The sequence below is a fragment of the Contarinia nasturtii genome, unplaced genomic scaffold (assembly GCF_009176525.2).
Source record: "Contarinia nasturtii isolate CC-2019 unplaced genomic scaffold, AAFC_CNas_1.1 Cnas_scaffold_493, whole genome shotgun sequence".
Lineage (NCBI taxonomy): Eukaryota > Metazoa > Arthropoda > Insecta > Diptera > Cecidomyiidae > Contarinia > Contarinia nasturtii.
The window spans coordinates 3,370,774-3,385,623 of NW_022197846.1; the positions used below are offsets into that span (position 1 = coordinate 3,370,774).

Here is a 14,850-nt window from a genome sequence, read left to right on the forward strand (position 1 = left end):
CTCAATTTTGTTGCTAGCTGCTGGCGTCGTGATTATTATTGTCGTTGTCGGATTTTGCGCTTTTTTCTCTTTCTCTATGTCTCTCTTTATTTTTTTCTGCATGTCAATGTGCATTTTTATACCTTTCCGTTGTCTCGTAAAATCGTGCAAGCGTAAAATAGATTGATGAAAATACGTCATAAACCAACCATGGTTACAAACATACAGAGAAAAAATGTATGTTAAATATTATTATTTCATTTGAAGCAATGTGCAGTCTACAGGTCTCCTTGTAATTCGGATAATTTTTGCTCATTTGCTTCGATACGAAAAATCAACAGCGAAAAAAATGGAGATATTTTATGTGAAAACCAATTCATAACCATTTGTTTATTAAATTCATGCATGATAAAAAAAAAAAACAATTCAATACAACGGCAAACACATATAATTTTCAATGTAAACGCACGTGCGAGTAAAAATGCGCTCACGATATTGTAAATCGCATTAAATGACATGAACCATAAATACTTTTGTCCAACACAGAATATTTTAATTAAATGGAAAAATGTGATTAAAATATGCGTGTTTTTGATTGTGTCGGCACAGATATTTGTACAACTGAGAGTCTGATTTATCGCATTCCATTTGATTTTCTCTCTCACTCTCTTTCTCGTCGTGCGTTCATTCGATTTGAGAAAGCATGCTTTTTTTGTTGATTCAAAAAATTGAGAAAAAAAAAACAGTGATTACAATTCTGTTGATTTTTTGTAGTTGGTCTTCATTGTCGTCTGTTTCAATCATTAATTTTTAATACATGTTTATTTTTTTCTTGTTTTATTTTTCAGAAATGCAACCCGAATATTTTCATGATCCAGACAAAAAGGCAACGATACAATTTCAACCGGATTTAACGCGAAATAATATTACAGCTAATTATGATTACCCACCATTAAATTCACATCATCATGGACATTTGCCAAGCTTAGCAAATACCGGCAGCAATGCTGGCAGTGTCACCGGTACAATTGTTCAAAGTATACCATTGCAGATACCTCGATCAATATCCGAACATCATTATGATGTGCCACATTTAGCAAATAAGTGAGTAAAGAATGAAAAACAAAAATAAAATCATTATTCAGACGAATTGATTTATTCGAAAAACCAATTTGCCAATTTATTTGTAATGCAGAAAACGACTTTCGAAAAAGCTAAATCGTTCGAAGAATGCGATCTTTTGAATATTTAATAGAAAATCAGTGAAAAAAATTTAGAGATGGATTTATCCACGCTCTTAATAATTGACGGAAAATTTACCCCATTATTTTGTGAATAATACAATCAAAGCAATAATAATTGACGGCTATTGAACCAATTGCACGCCACTTGATTGAACCAAAAACATACAGATTCGAGTTCTAACAACGGCGCTAGCCCACTAAAATATAATACTTACATCGGCACGACGTTACTATCTTATGAAAACTGATGAATTTTTTACAATTCTGAAATTATTTTTTACAATCCAAGCAAGACATGTTCTGGCACTCTGTCTGTCTCGCTTTTAAATCTCTTTTTCGCCTCGGTCGATGTGTGGGTTTCATAAACATTGTTTTCAGACGGTTAAATATTCAAGAAGTGCATAAAATAGTCAAATGGTTTGCCATAATTCATTGGTTTTAATATTTTCTTTCATCTACTTTTTTATTTCACTCTTTTAGCTATGCAACGCCAATGGATAAAGTTAGCGGAAATGACTCATATAGCTCATCAAACTATTCGAAACGAATTCACAGCACCGACTCGTTGGCAACAACCACCAATACTTGTAAGTTATCATTGTGAGAAATCGATACTTCTGCATTGACAGCAATTTCTTGTTCTTGTTTTTAATTTTTTATTCATTCAAATTCGTTGCTGTCGATTTAATTAAATTAACATGTGTTTGCTTTATTTTCCAGCCGATTCAACGTATGATGTTGCAACTGAACCCCCAACACTGCCGATGTCTCATAAAAATTTCCCCAAATCGAATACCGTACGCCAATTAGTAACGTCAGCTGGTGCATATTTGAAATTGAATAATGCGAATGTTGCGCTATCGATTCCGGAATTGGCTGTTGGCAAAAACCAAAAGCACAGTATCTTTTTATCAGTATTACACGAGGACAGTATTCGTGCTTGCATACCCGAAGTGTGTTCGCATATATCACCAATCGTACACTGTGGCCCAACCGATATCAATATAAATAAGCCGGTTGTATTGCGTGTACCGCATTGTGCTGAAAATCTCGATCAATGGCGTATATCGTTATACCATTCGAATGCACACATCCAGGAAATCGAACCAAAGTGGCGAAAAATTGTTACTTTGGGCGAAGAAACGATTAATACACCAGCCTATGTACAAATGGATGAAAAATATGCATACATAATGACGGAATTTTTGGGTCGATTTGTATTGGTTGGTGAATCGTTAGTTAGCGGAATGCGTGCAGTAAAACGGCTTAAATTGTTCCTATTCGGGCCATCAATTCAACCAAACACCGATTGCAACATACGTGTATATGTTATTGAAGATTTTCCAAGCTCAAAAGATTATTGTACCAGTTTGGAGAATCGTTTGGGCGGAACATTTTTGGGACAAAGTGCACCGCTCACATTCCAAGACAATTTACAAGATTTGAATCTCAATTTAAAATGTATCGGACGATGGCGTGCAAAGACTGGCACCGAAAGTCAAAAAATACCATTTTCACATGTATGGAATAATAGTTTTGCATTGCATTGTGCATTTGCATTGCAACGTGTCAATAACAATGACCATGATAATAATGCAACAAATGCAACGTCATCGACGGGATTAAAATTGGAAGTTGTTGCACGGCAAAGACAGGGTGGCGAAGTGATTGCAACGCATATTGCACCATTTTTGCCAATAGATACGCTCAGCGTCATCGATGAATATAGTGATAATTCGTTGCGTAGTGTTACCATTTCGGAGAAAGGGGTCACAGCATGTATACAAGCTGGCGATGGTGAACAAACCGCATTTAAATTAACCCGACAAGCGAAACGTGAACTATGTGCCTGTTTGGATCCGCCAACATCACGTGGTAATGATTGGCGAATGTTAGCCCATCGACTTAAAGTCGATCGATACATTGCATTTTTTGCAACCAAACCCTCGCCCACCGAACAAATTCTCGATTTGTGGGAATGCAAATGCCGGGAATCAAACGCTCTAGCAGAACTTTCGGGTACATTACGAAGCATGGGCAGAAATGATGCAGTCGATATATTAGAAAAAACATTAGGTCCATTATGGCTATAAATCGATCGATGTGCATACGTGTATTTTGCCAACAACAACAAATCCATCTCCATTGGGACGCACTGCATCCACATGAAATTTATTGAAAATGCCGTGTGATTTAGTGGCGTTAAAAGTTTGTGCAAACAAATCAAACATAACAAAACAAAATATACACAGAATGGAAAAAATAAAATAAAAATACGAAGTAAAAAAAACACATATTAAATTGATACACTCTACAAAAAATCTCTCTACGAGAAATTGTAACGAATGAAATAAACAACACGTTTATGTAGTAATCAATGGATATCGATTTGTAAATGTAAAATGTATAATTAAGTGTAAAGAAAAAAAAATTGATAGGAATGTGTACCCCGATGTTTCTTTTAAATAGTAAATTAGTGTCTATGTGTTTACTTATCTAGCGGTAGTAAATAGACACCAATTCGCGCATCACGATCCCAGCACTCAAGCAACGTTCGTGTGGCTGTAGTGTATGTGTGAGAGACATCGTATTCATTTTATTTTTTTAAGATACATAAAAAGCAAAAACTACAAGAAAAACAAACACATACACACAACGGAATCAAATTCTGGAGTTGACAAATTTTTTCCGTTACGCATTGCACTACTCATATTATGTCATGTGCATGTATGTACTGCTGATATTGAAAAACAAAATGCTTTAGTTGTTAAGAGAGCGGAAGAAATTTTTTAAGTGCATTTAACCGTTTTAACATTTGTTTTCATTGAAAGAGGAGAATTTATCTAAATATATGTAATTTTGTTTAACAAAAAAAATCCACTGAAACGAAAGAGAAGGTTTTACAAAGTCTTAAGTAAAAGAAATGAGCAAAGTGAGTCACGCATTGAAGCAAAAAAACATGATTTGAATAGACAAAAGTAATAAATGATTGTTGTATTCAGTTGTGAGAAAGAGCATTTCAATAGGTTCGACGGTCTGATTTCAATACAAAAAATAGCGCACGCCCAATAGATCAGTTAAATATGGATGTTTACTTGTCGTTGTTCAAAATTATAAAAAAAATGAAAAAAAAATTACGCGGAACAAATACGCGTCTGATGATTCACAAAGAAAGACAAACACGCTCATAGAGAGAGAACATGCCGACAACGAAAATCAATTAAAAGACGTTTATAAAATCAACCGATAACTACAAGGAGAGAGTGTCAAAGAGAAGCGAATATTGAGTTCATTGAAATTCAATAATAGCACTTTAACGGAAATGCAATCCAATCACAAACATATACACAACCCATTTGATAATAAACATGTTTATCAAGCCGATAAACAATTTTATTTTGTCATAATTTTTTGTTATGTCGACGCAATGCATTTACGATTGTTTATTATACGATTCTTTCGCCGTAATCTCATCGTTCGTATGCAAGTGCATTGAAACCTATAAAAAAAATTATAATCAAAAACGGAATTTTCATTAAAACCACATTTTCTTTGACACGTGTATTGATTACCTGTATAACACCGGTGTTTATTGTTAATCACACATGTGATTAAGAATAAACTGACACTTAAGCAATACAGATTATCATATTAAAAGCCGATTACATATTTCAATATAAAAATGGGACGAGAAAAAAAAATTAATCATAACATAGACTACGATTAAGTTCAGTCTTTTTTCGGTTCGGGCATATTTTTACTGCAAAATTTTTAGTTCATAACGTGATTCATCTTTGAGCATTTAGTAAATAAATTCATCAGATCGATAGTAACTTTTTTTATTTCATTTGTTTTTCAACAACACCTTCCTTTTTTACTTCCTCTTACAATTTTCATCGAGACAGTTAAATCCATCCACTTACATTTTTATTTGCGATTGTCTAAGTTGCATGATTTTCAACTAACAACTTTCAATTCGATTAAATCACGATTTTCAAATTGAAAATGTGCACGCAATCGATTTGACCCAATTTTCGATGTTTTTGTTTGTTTTTCTTTTATTGTTTCCACGAACAAACAATTGAATTAAATGGCTATATGTTTTTTTCAACTTTCCAGGATAGTTTTTGAATTTTGTTCGAAAAGAAAAATGTAAAAAAAATTAACATTTTTAAATGTGCCAAAATGTACATTTTTGTTCGCCACCATTGTGTTTGGAAATCACAACAATTTAAATGCTTGAACATTTTTGTGTATTATGATTTTAACGCCGTTTAATGATTGTAGAAAAGCAAAATCCGTTGAAAAACAAAAACAAATGGCATGACATGACAATGATCAAAACTCGGAACACTTACTGCCACAGTAAAATATATATGGATATAACTGCCATAATTCGTTTCATTACTGTCATTGCAATAATATTTCGTTTATTTTTGGTGGTATATATATCGATTTTGATTTTTTAAATAACATCGCACATTAAAATATGAATGAAAAAATGGAATCGTTTTAAATGCTTCAAATAAATGAAAATTTCGAATGAAAGACACACATATGAATGTGGTCACGTTGTACGAACAATAAATATCAAATTAAAACAAAAACCTGCATCACGTGTTAAAGAAAATACCAACTACAACAGCAACAAACAAAAAATCTATCTATATATTCGTAGTTTTGATACAATGAACTATAGAAATTGTGTAAGTGTAAATGTAATTTTCATTGGACATGATGATTTTTTTTAAGAAAATAAAAAACACAAATGTAATAAATTTATGGAACAATCAGTTTGCATTTAATTGAAATTCAATGCGGTTTGGACACTTCACGTCGACTTTGAAAAACGTTATTTTTTCAGTTTTTATATTCATCGCAACATTTTAATTTTTTTTTCTTTCAATCGCGTGAAGTGTATCACATCCACTTTATTTTGATTTAATTTTTTGTTATAGCCAAATTTCGGAAAAATTGAAATTTAAGATAAAAAAAAATAAAAAAAAACTATTTTTATTCATAACAAAACAAAAACAAACTCAATTGAGAGACACACTTTTTATTTAATTAAAAAATGATCGGAAAAACTACAGAATAAGGAAATAAATAACAGAAAATTTGTAAATAGACGTTAGCTAAGAAATATAAGAGAAACATAAAAATTCAGAAGGATACAACAGCAACAAAAAATAGATAAAGTGGATATATTATCGTACCAGATCCTTAATATAAAACAAACAAAAAAATATATTACATGCGAATCTTCGTATTGATTAGTATTTTAGAAACCAGGAAACAAAAAAATGTTAAGGTATTTATGATATATATATATATATTATATATTAATAAAGCAAACAAAACAACCGCTGCTACTTAATTCGTTCAAAGTGTTTTATTTCAATGAAATTTAAAAATATCACAAGGTTTTAATGACACAGACAACAAAGATGAAAAAAAAATGACCGAGATCATAATGGTAAGGCCACTCTACAATTCTGATAATGAATCGATTCTTTTTTCATTCTGTTCCATTATCAATTCTAATAATATTATCATCATAATCAAATCAATTCTAATATGTACATAAAATGAAATAAAATAATAAAATCCACAAAAAATGAAATGTATTCGACGTATCCAAGCACTCAAATTGCAGTGTTCGCCCGGGGCATTTGCACCGTACGTCAGTTACGAAAACACGAAACAGAATACGCTTCTTGCCTTGCGTCTTATTCTTGATCAATAGAAAAATGTATACAAAATGTAAAAAGTTAAATATATTTTTAATTAAAAGAATTCCACTAATATTACATTTTTCCATTTATAAAGTGGAATGGTATCAAATAATTTTGAAAACTTGGTTTTGTCTTCCGTCGTTGGATGATTCTTTCAACCTGAAAATGAATTACAGACAAATGAACAAATATTTTAAATCAACCAAATTAATGGAAATACCCACCACGCTAGCGTATATGTTAGAATTCGGAAAATCTTTTTTCCGTTCTTCAATTAGTTGTAGACTACAACTTGTAGTGCCTCTGCAAAATGGCCAAATTCGGCTAGTGCAATTAGCCGAACAAAGACTGGTGCAAAATGCGGTTGTATGTTGGAATCTAAAATATCTAAGGAAATTTTTGGCTGCTTCAAATGTATGGCCAACATACTTAGAAATTTTCCACTTTGAAATAGATGTTTCTTTTTGGGCAAATTGCCATTCCATAATTGCAGGCCATATGAATCGTTGCTGAGAAAAAGTAGCTCCTTTTTTTCTCCAAATATTACTGCATGTCCATGTTTTTAATTCATGGGGCGAATCACGCTAGTGAATACTAGAAAAACTAGTAAATCTAGTGTGAAGAATGACGTCACAAACGAAGCCAACTTCACACCAAAGGCCATATAATTTATATGAAAAACTACTGAGAGCCAACTTCACGCACTAGAATTTTCTAGTTTTCTAGTGAAATCTTATCAAAAACTAGATGCACTAGAATTTCGTGAATGACCCCATGTTTTAATTTTATGAGAAAGTCGTTGTTGAGATGTCACACATCTTCGATCGTCGTATTTCATAATCGTCAATTCCTGAAAATCTTTTTGTGCATAATGTTCTCACCGATCCGCGATCATCCCGCGATCATCCCAGAACTGGGAGCGGTTCTGATGATCCTGAGGATCCACCAAAACCCACTTCCAGAACAATTATTTATCAAAAAATATCCGAATATTAACGATATTTTACAGATATGCCGATCTTTCACCGATATGCCAATATTTCACCGATATGCTAATACGCAACGATAATACGCAAATATCATCCAATAAAAATACATGCAAACCCCTAGCTTCAAATAATTATTACTGTATTTCCCCTGGCTCTCCAGAGTCAGGCCAGTTTTTCCATGGTTTTCCGGATCCAATTCTGATATTGAAGCTTCACTTTACTACCATCCTAGGGGAGCCTGACCTTATTCTCTTTGCAAAAGACGCACCATGGACGGAATTTATGCCGTATTGGGTCTCTGACCAGCATGTTCTCAGCTCGCTTTTAACACGTATTGGCATAAATGTAGGCTTCGTAATAAATAAATAAATAAATAAAATGTACATTTGACGTTTGGATTTATATTATCAATGGGACAAAGTGCCGAATGTAATTGTTTTGCTTCTAATTGGTACCGAAATGTCTTTAAGTTGATTTAAACAATAAATTTATCAAACAGAAAGTTAAAATTTAGATGTACCATCGAAATGCACATAATTTATTTATTTATCAAAAATTTAAACCTTTTTCGAACTATATCAATTGCCATATTTCTTAATTGACTAAAAATTGTTTATTTTAATTTCTTTTATTTGATTTCAACACATAATTTGTATCATCTATTCAAAATCGCAAATTTATGAGTTATGGAACTAAATGCACGCATCAAAATCTTGCGGTATTTCTATACAATATTCCATATATGGTTCTTTGTGCATACGACTCCATCGTAGACTAATTTCTGGATCGAGGCATTTTCGAAATACCATACAAGTGATGTGCTCCAGTTTCTCAATTTTGATGCGCCCCAAACCAAGTTGAGCCAATGCATATCGCCAGGTTTTCATCAATTTTGCATTTGCATTGACATGTTTTGAATCCGGCGTAATAATGATCAAGAGACCTTCTGTAAAAAAAAGAAATTGTTAAAATAAATTCATTCCGTTGAAAGAAAATCTCAACCTCAAGAAGCCATTACCGTTCTTTAAGAGTTTGAATGCTTTTTCACAGCATTTCAATCGTTGTTCAGATGTTGGTAGATACTCTAAAAGTAGGCTGAATACAACAACATCATAACCGTTTACCTCCAACTTATTGATTGTCGATGATTTGTTGTCGTTACCCGAGGATACTTCAATACAATCACCAAGTTCAACATTCAAAAAATCACATTCGAAAACGTCTTCCATTGCTGGTGCAATATCGACCGCTGTCACATCAAATTCGGAAAATGATTTGAATGGATTGTAACAACTGCCAACATCAAGAAACTTTATTCGTCCCACCAGCGGATGTTGTTTCGCAGCAATAGTTCCATTTATGTCAGTGCAGTCGATTTTCAATTCGTCCAGAAGCCGTAGCTCACGTTGACGTATTTTATTTATTAAATCCTCACATAAAAAATATTCACGGCAATAATTAACGGTCCATGTGATGCGACTTCGTTGCTGAGATTTTGATGTGGTCTCTTCCTGCTTGCGATCATTCACTTCCCAATGATTAACAGCCAATTCTCGCATTGCTTTGGAATAACTTTGGAGCTTTGATTTTGCCTGAAGATGCTCATGCCATGCTTGTTTTGCTCCCAATTTCTTGGTGTTTTGGCGTAGCGTTGAATGTAATGCCTTGATTTCACTGGACAGCTTCAAATGCTCTTCACTTGCTACCGTTTTCATAATGATTGACAATAATTATTTTTCGCACAAAAAATCACCGGAATTGTTTACTGTTTACTTTTCAATCATTCGAAATGTCACACTGCCTGACATTTGACAGCCAATGCGATTGAAATTGATATGAATGTATATTAAACTTGAGTGAGACAGAATATTGCCGCTGATTGAATTTATAATTAAAATTAATATTGACAGACACAAAAAATCAATGAATTTGATAATTTGATGAAATAATTTCCAGAAATTCGTGCGCGTCATCTCTTGACAAATTATTGAGTGATGCTCTTAAAATAGAATTGCAGTTGAAAATCGCTGTTAATAGGTTTTTTATGGATTTCTTGGTCAGTGTTTATGTGCATTAGATTTATTGTGTTCATTATTCAATTATTAATATATAGGCATACACTTTGATTAACAGTTAACCAATTAATCAGCACGCTACTGTTGAGCCGCGTGCAATGGTTCATTGGTTGAATTGACAGTTCACGTTTTGGACGTTTTGGTTGGTAAGTATAGTATAAATTAAAAAAAATTGAGAATACAAGTATCCGCATGTCGATCAGTACACATTCAATCAAAACGACGCTTTTCATCACTTTCAGTTGGCGCAAATTAATCACATTGGTCGACATAATGGGTATTCTGAACGCAAATTGTGCGAATACATTTGCAAATACATTTGAAAAACTGCAGAATACCATCAAAAGAACGAAATTAAATTTGGGACAACTTGATGTTTTGGTAATTAATTTTGTTGATTTTTTTTTCGATACATTTTCTTCGCTTGTCGAGATCAATAAAAAAAATTAATTTGCAGTCGGATTCAATAAAATCAGCGCAAATCAATGATTTGGAATCGTCGAAAACAGATGTTGTTCTCTCATCGCTTTGCACCAAATGGAAACAATTCAATGTAGGACTGCAGAAATTTGATCGGATCAATGCAACGACAAATTCAAATGACATACAAAACCAAACAAACACCACAGCCAACCAATTGACTATGTACTCGATACTCGATGAGCTCAAGCTAAACGATAGTAAAAAACCATCACACACAACAAATGGTGAGACTGTACGCAAATCTGATTATATGGGACTTGGTTTTATTTCTCATATCGTGAACGAATCGAGTGACATTCTTTATATTACGGATGTGCAATCAATGCCAGATCCATTGATTTTGTATGGTGCTGTACCAAAACGATTGACACGTACACCAGTTCCTGGTGAAATGTTTGCTTATGTTTACCAAGAAAAGTATATGGTTCGTGCAGTCCGATTGGAATATGAACCAAACAGTCCAGATCACCAGTATAGTGCATTGTTCGTTGATATTGGTTGTGTGGTTCGCATAAGCACTGGACCAAATGAACTGTATGAAGTTACACAAGTAGCCAAATCAATTCCACCATATGCGAAGATGTGCCGTTTAATTCGTGTGCCAGACGACAAGAGCATTTTTGATTTACTCCACACGCGTGTTCACTACAAAGTTATATGTAACGACAATAGTCTAATGTTGATTGATGTTATTGGTCCGGGGGTTAATCCATTTGCGATTGAACATCAAAATGAATGGAATTTCTACATGTATTTCTTTGATATGAACAAAGCAACATCACCATCAATACTACCATCGAAACAAAATGACTTCAATCCATTCAATGGGATATCGACAACAAATATGCCACAAGACAAATCAGAGTTGGCCGAAAAAAGTATGGATGTAGCTGACAATAACACCATTAAAAACGATGACGTTTCGTGTCAATTGAAGCTAAATGATTTTAATCTGGATAAAACAACATCGCGATTGAAACAAAATGACTTCAATCCATTCAATGAGATATCGATACCAAATACGGCACAAGCCATACCAGAGCTGGTCGAAAATAAGGATGCAGCTGATAATTTCAACGTTAAAAATGATGATGTTTCATATCAATTGAAGCCAAATATCATTAATCTGTTGCAACGAAATTATAAAATCACAAGTTTCACAATTGAACCGCTGAATCGATCATTAAATCCATTTGATGCAAACATCAAAACAGTTGAAATGAACAACAACATTTCACACACCACTGACGAATTAAACGAGAACTTGCTTTTGGCGCCAAAAATAACGCCAACAAAATCAATTATAAATAAAAACCAGACACAACCACGTTCGATCATGGCCGATTTCGTGAAACCGAAAAAATTGCAAATTGGTCAAAAACTTAAGCTGCTTTACCAACACATGATTAGCGTCGAAGAGTTTTACGCCAGTTTACCAAATGATTCTTATAAAATGAAAGTAGATAAGTTCTCGATATATTTTAATAAGAAAATGTACACACGACATTTGGAGCCGTATACTGATGAATGTACACCGATGTTATACGACAAGGTGGTTGCAATGTATAATGCCACCGATGCCAAGCAAAAATTCTATCGAGCTAAGGTAGTTGGCGTTATCGATAAACATGTGTTCCGTGTATTCTATGTGGACTATGGCAATTATGCAAAGGTGAAAGTGTCACAAATTTTCAAATATAACAGCATGTGGGACGAGTATCCGGAGTACGTAATGCATTTCCGTTTAAATCGCATCAAAGAGTGCAAACCATGGGATTATTTGGCAAAAAGAGGAATCGAACAGATTATGAGAGCCGAGTGCAGTGCAACGGTTGTTGGCATTGAATTTTGCGAAAAATTGAAAAGAACAACATACGTTGTTGATCTACGCGATGAAAATCGCTTGGACGTTGCTTCAACGTTATTCAAAAAAAATCTCGCACTTCTTGATGAAACACCAATTTACAATAGTGCATGCAGCATCGTACATGAAGAAACCACTGAAACTCCTTAGAGTAATGACTTTCTATTCGAGCATATAAATTTCAGGGAATACGTTTGGATAATGAATATTTCGACATCGACATTTTGCATGTGATTGAATGCACGAAAAAAACGGATTATTTTTATATATTAACATATATTTTATTTTATTTCTTTTTTTTTTTTTTTTGAAAAAAAAAAGAAAATAAAAAGGCGATATTCACTAGAATTTTGATTATTGTTCGACGATATATTGCATATATTGTACAAAAGAACAATTAACACAAATTCAATTAATAGAAAATTGAATTGAAATGTGATGTTATCTACTCTGCATAATAATAATAAATCTGAATACAAAATACATGATCTCCGAATATTTTTTTATTCACTTTGAAGTTCAAAGTTGAACATGAAAAAATCGTTTTACGAATTCTCGGTATATGAAAATATTCCATTCGTTGGAAATAAAAAAATGAACGACCGAGTAATGAATTGATAAATTTTAAACAGAAAAATTTAAAGCGTACACTTTTATTTGCACATACATTACAATTCAATGAATAAATTTTTAATAACAGGACAGTATTATGTGGATATCAATATCATTTTGTGATTTGGAACACCAAAACGAAACTTGATTAGTTGTCATCGTTTACTCGTCAATCGAATCCGATACAAATACACGCATCACGTAAATTCAAGTGTGGTGTGATCTTTGGTGGTGGTTTTTGTGCGGTGGCGATTGTGATATTATATTTGCCTCCATGTACCTATGTATATGTGTGTGAGCGACGACCATTTTACAGTGCATCTATTTGGTAAGGTCGCATTTCGATTCATTTGCTCTCGATCCATCGACTGATTTACATCGCACGTAAGTCATCGTCTCATCGATACCGTTTTACAAGGTAACACAAGTTAACACGAAAAACAAACATGTCGAAACGCGAACAGTTGGAAAAAGAGTTGCATAATTACAAGTTAATTGGTACAAGTGTCGAAGAACGTTTGAAAACAAAGTTCGCAAAGTTGATTGCTGAACGAGATAATTTGAAGAACGTATTGACCGAAAAAGATGTCCAATTAGTTGAAGCCGAACGTAAAACGATACGGATGGAAAACAAAATCGAAGTGATGCAAGCTAAATTGGCAACTTTGAACCATCGATTGCGTTCTTCCATGGAAAACTTGTCAATGACTGCAGATATAGTGGAATTGGTACAACGTGGTGGTAAAGGTGCAAAATCACGAAGCAGCAATGTATGTTTTACATACAAGCAAGTCACTACGGGTGAAACCGATGAAATGGAGGTTGAAGAGGCTCAAGACGATGAGGTTGAAGACAATGAGGCTGAAGATGATCAGGTTGAAGACGATGAGGTTTGCGATGTGAACGTTGAAGACAAATCAAAGGACATGGACGCTAATTCAGTGGAAATTGAAAACGATGCCGAAAACAAAGAAGTTTTGGAAGCCGAACCAATCGCGATTGACGCTGATGACACAGTGAACATTTCAGACGATGACGCCGATTCGCAAAAATCTATCACAGTTATTGCCGGCTTTGACTTGTAAGTTACATAAAAACAAAAACGACATCCCAAAAAATCATTCATCGTAAAATAAAAATGTTTGGTGAATATTGAAGAAAATAGTTAGAAAAAAGTTTACTCATTTAATCAAACAAAGAAAATGTACGTCTTTTTTTCGTTAAAATGTGCTTATTTAAATTTAAATTTATTAAAATATTTGATATATTCATTTTCTAAAAACTAAAAGAATAGTATTTGCAATGATAAAATTGAAATTTGATCATTATCATAATTGGTTGACTTTCGTTGAAAGTCGGTATGTTAACAGCAAACTTAATATTAATTAAAATGAAATGTTCATGAAAAGATAGATTCGGCATTTTTCGTTCGATTTTATTTTCAGTTGTAGTAATATCTCACAACATTTTCAGCAGCAAGTACATCAACTGAAACATAAACAATATGGTTTGTACTGTTAGTAGTCTTTGGTTGCTTTGATTAAGTAAGATCTTTTGTAAATGTGTGTTCTTCTCAAGGAATGACATTGATTTTGTTAACTATAACGGTTCTCTGTCTGCAAAAATTTAACCTTAAAAAAAGGAATGAGAGAAATGATTTTGGAGATATAATATGCTTATTCATGAATGACTTCTATTTGAATATGGAGACAAAATTAAGACAGATTCAATCCAAGTGAGCTCTGTAATTTGAACGTTTGCCTTTGTTCATGATTGACACTAAATTTAATATTTTTCACATTATTTTACTATTTCTTTGAAAAATATATACAATGAAAAAAAAAAATTGCGAACGCCATCTGTTGTCCA

The 14,850-nt window shown here is 33.2% G+C and overlaps 3 protein-coding genes across 4 annotated transcripts in view; 2 read left to right on the top strand and 1 right to left on the bottom strand.

The window, feature by feature from the left end:
• LOC116339332 (netrin receptor unc-5) overlaps positions 1 to 5,292 on the top strand; it is a 52,169-nt gene extending 46,877 nt beyond the window's left edge. The window contains exons 8-10 of the mRNA XM_031765153.1: positions 828 to 1,083; positions 1,704 to 1,810; positions 1,944 to 5,292. Of these exons, the coding sequence (XP_031621013.1) occupies positions 828 to 1,083; positions 1,704 to 1,810; positions 1,944 to 3,316 (1,736 nt within the window). The 3' untranslated portion in view covers positions 3,317 to 5,292. The remainder of the gene's footprint in view (positions 1 to 827; positions 1,084 to 1,703; positions 1,811 to 1,943) is intronic.
• A 3,270-nt stretch (positions 5,293 to 8,562) lies between these two features.
• LOC116339191 (S-adenosylmethionine sensor upstream of mTORC1) lies at positions 8,563 to 9,830 on the bottom strand. Its single transcript, XM_031764909.1, has 2 exons — positions 8,966 to 9,830; positions 8,563 to 8,893 (listed from the first exon to the last, which is right to left on the bottom strand). The coding sequence occupies exons 1-2, from the start codon at positions 9,660 to 9,662 to the stop codon at positions 8,640 to 8,642; spliced, it is 951 nt and encodes a 316-aa protein (XP_031620769.1). The 5' UTR covers positions 9,663 to 9,830; the 3' UTR covers positions 8,563 to 8,639.
• A 229-nt stretch (positions 9,831 to 10,059) lies between these two features.
• LOC116339147 lies at positions 10,060 to 12,635 on the top strand. 2 transcript variants are annotated; one of them, XM_031764850.1, is made up of 3 exons: positions 10,060 to 10,168; positions 10,265 to 10,403; positions 10,480 to 12,635. In XM_031764850.1, exons 2-3 carry the CDS (start codon positions 10,296 to 10,298, stop codon positions 12,517 to 12,519), a joined length of 2,148 nt encoding a protein of 715 aa, XP_031620710.1. In that variant the 5' UTR covers positions 10,060 to 10,168; positions 10,265 to 10,295; the 3' UTR covers positions 12,520 to 12,635. The 2 variants fall into 2 exon arrangements, with proteins under 2 accessions (XP_031620710.1, XP_031620709.1); XM_031764849.1 differs by lacking the exon at positions 10,060 to 10,168 and having other exon boundaries at positions 10,195 to 10,403.
• The last annotated feature ends 2,215 nt before the right edge of the window (positions 12,636 to 14,850 follow it).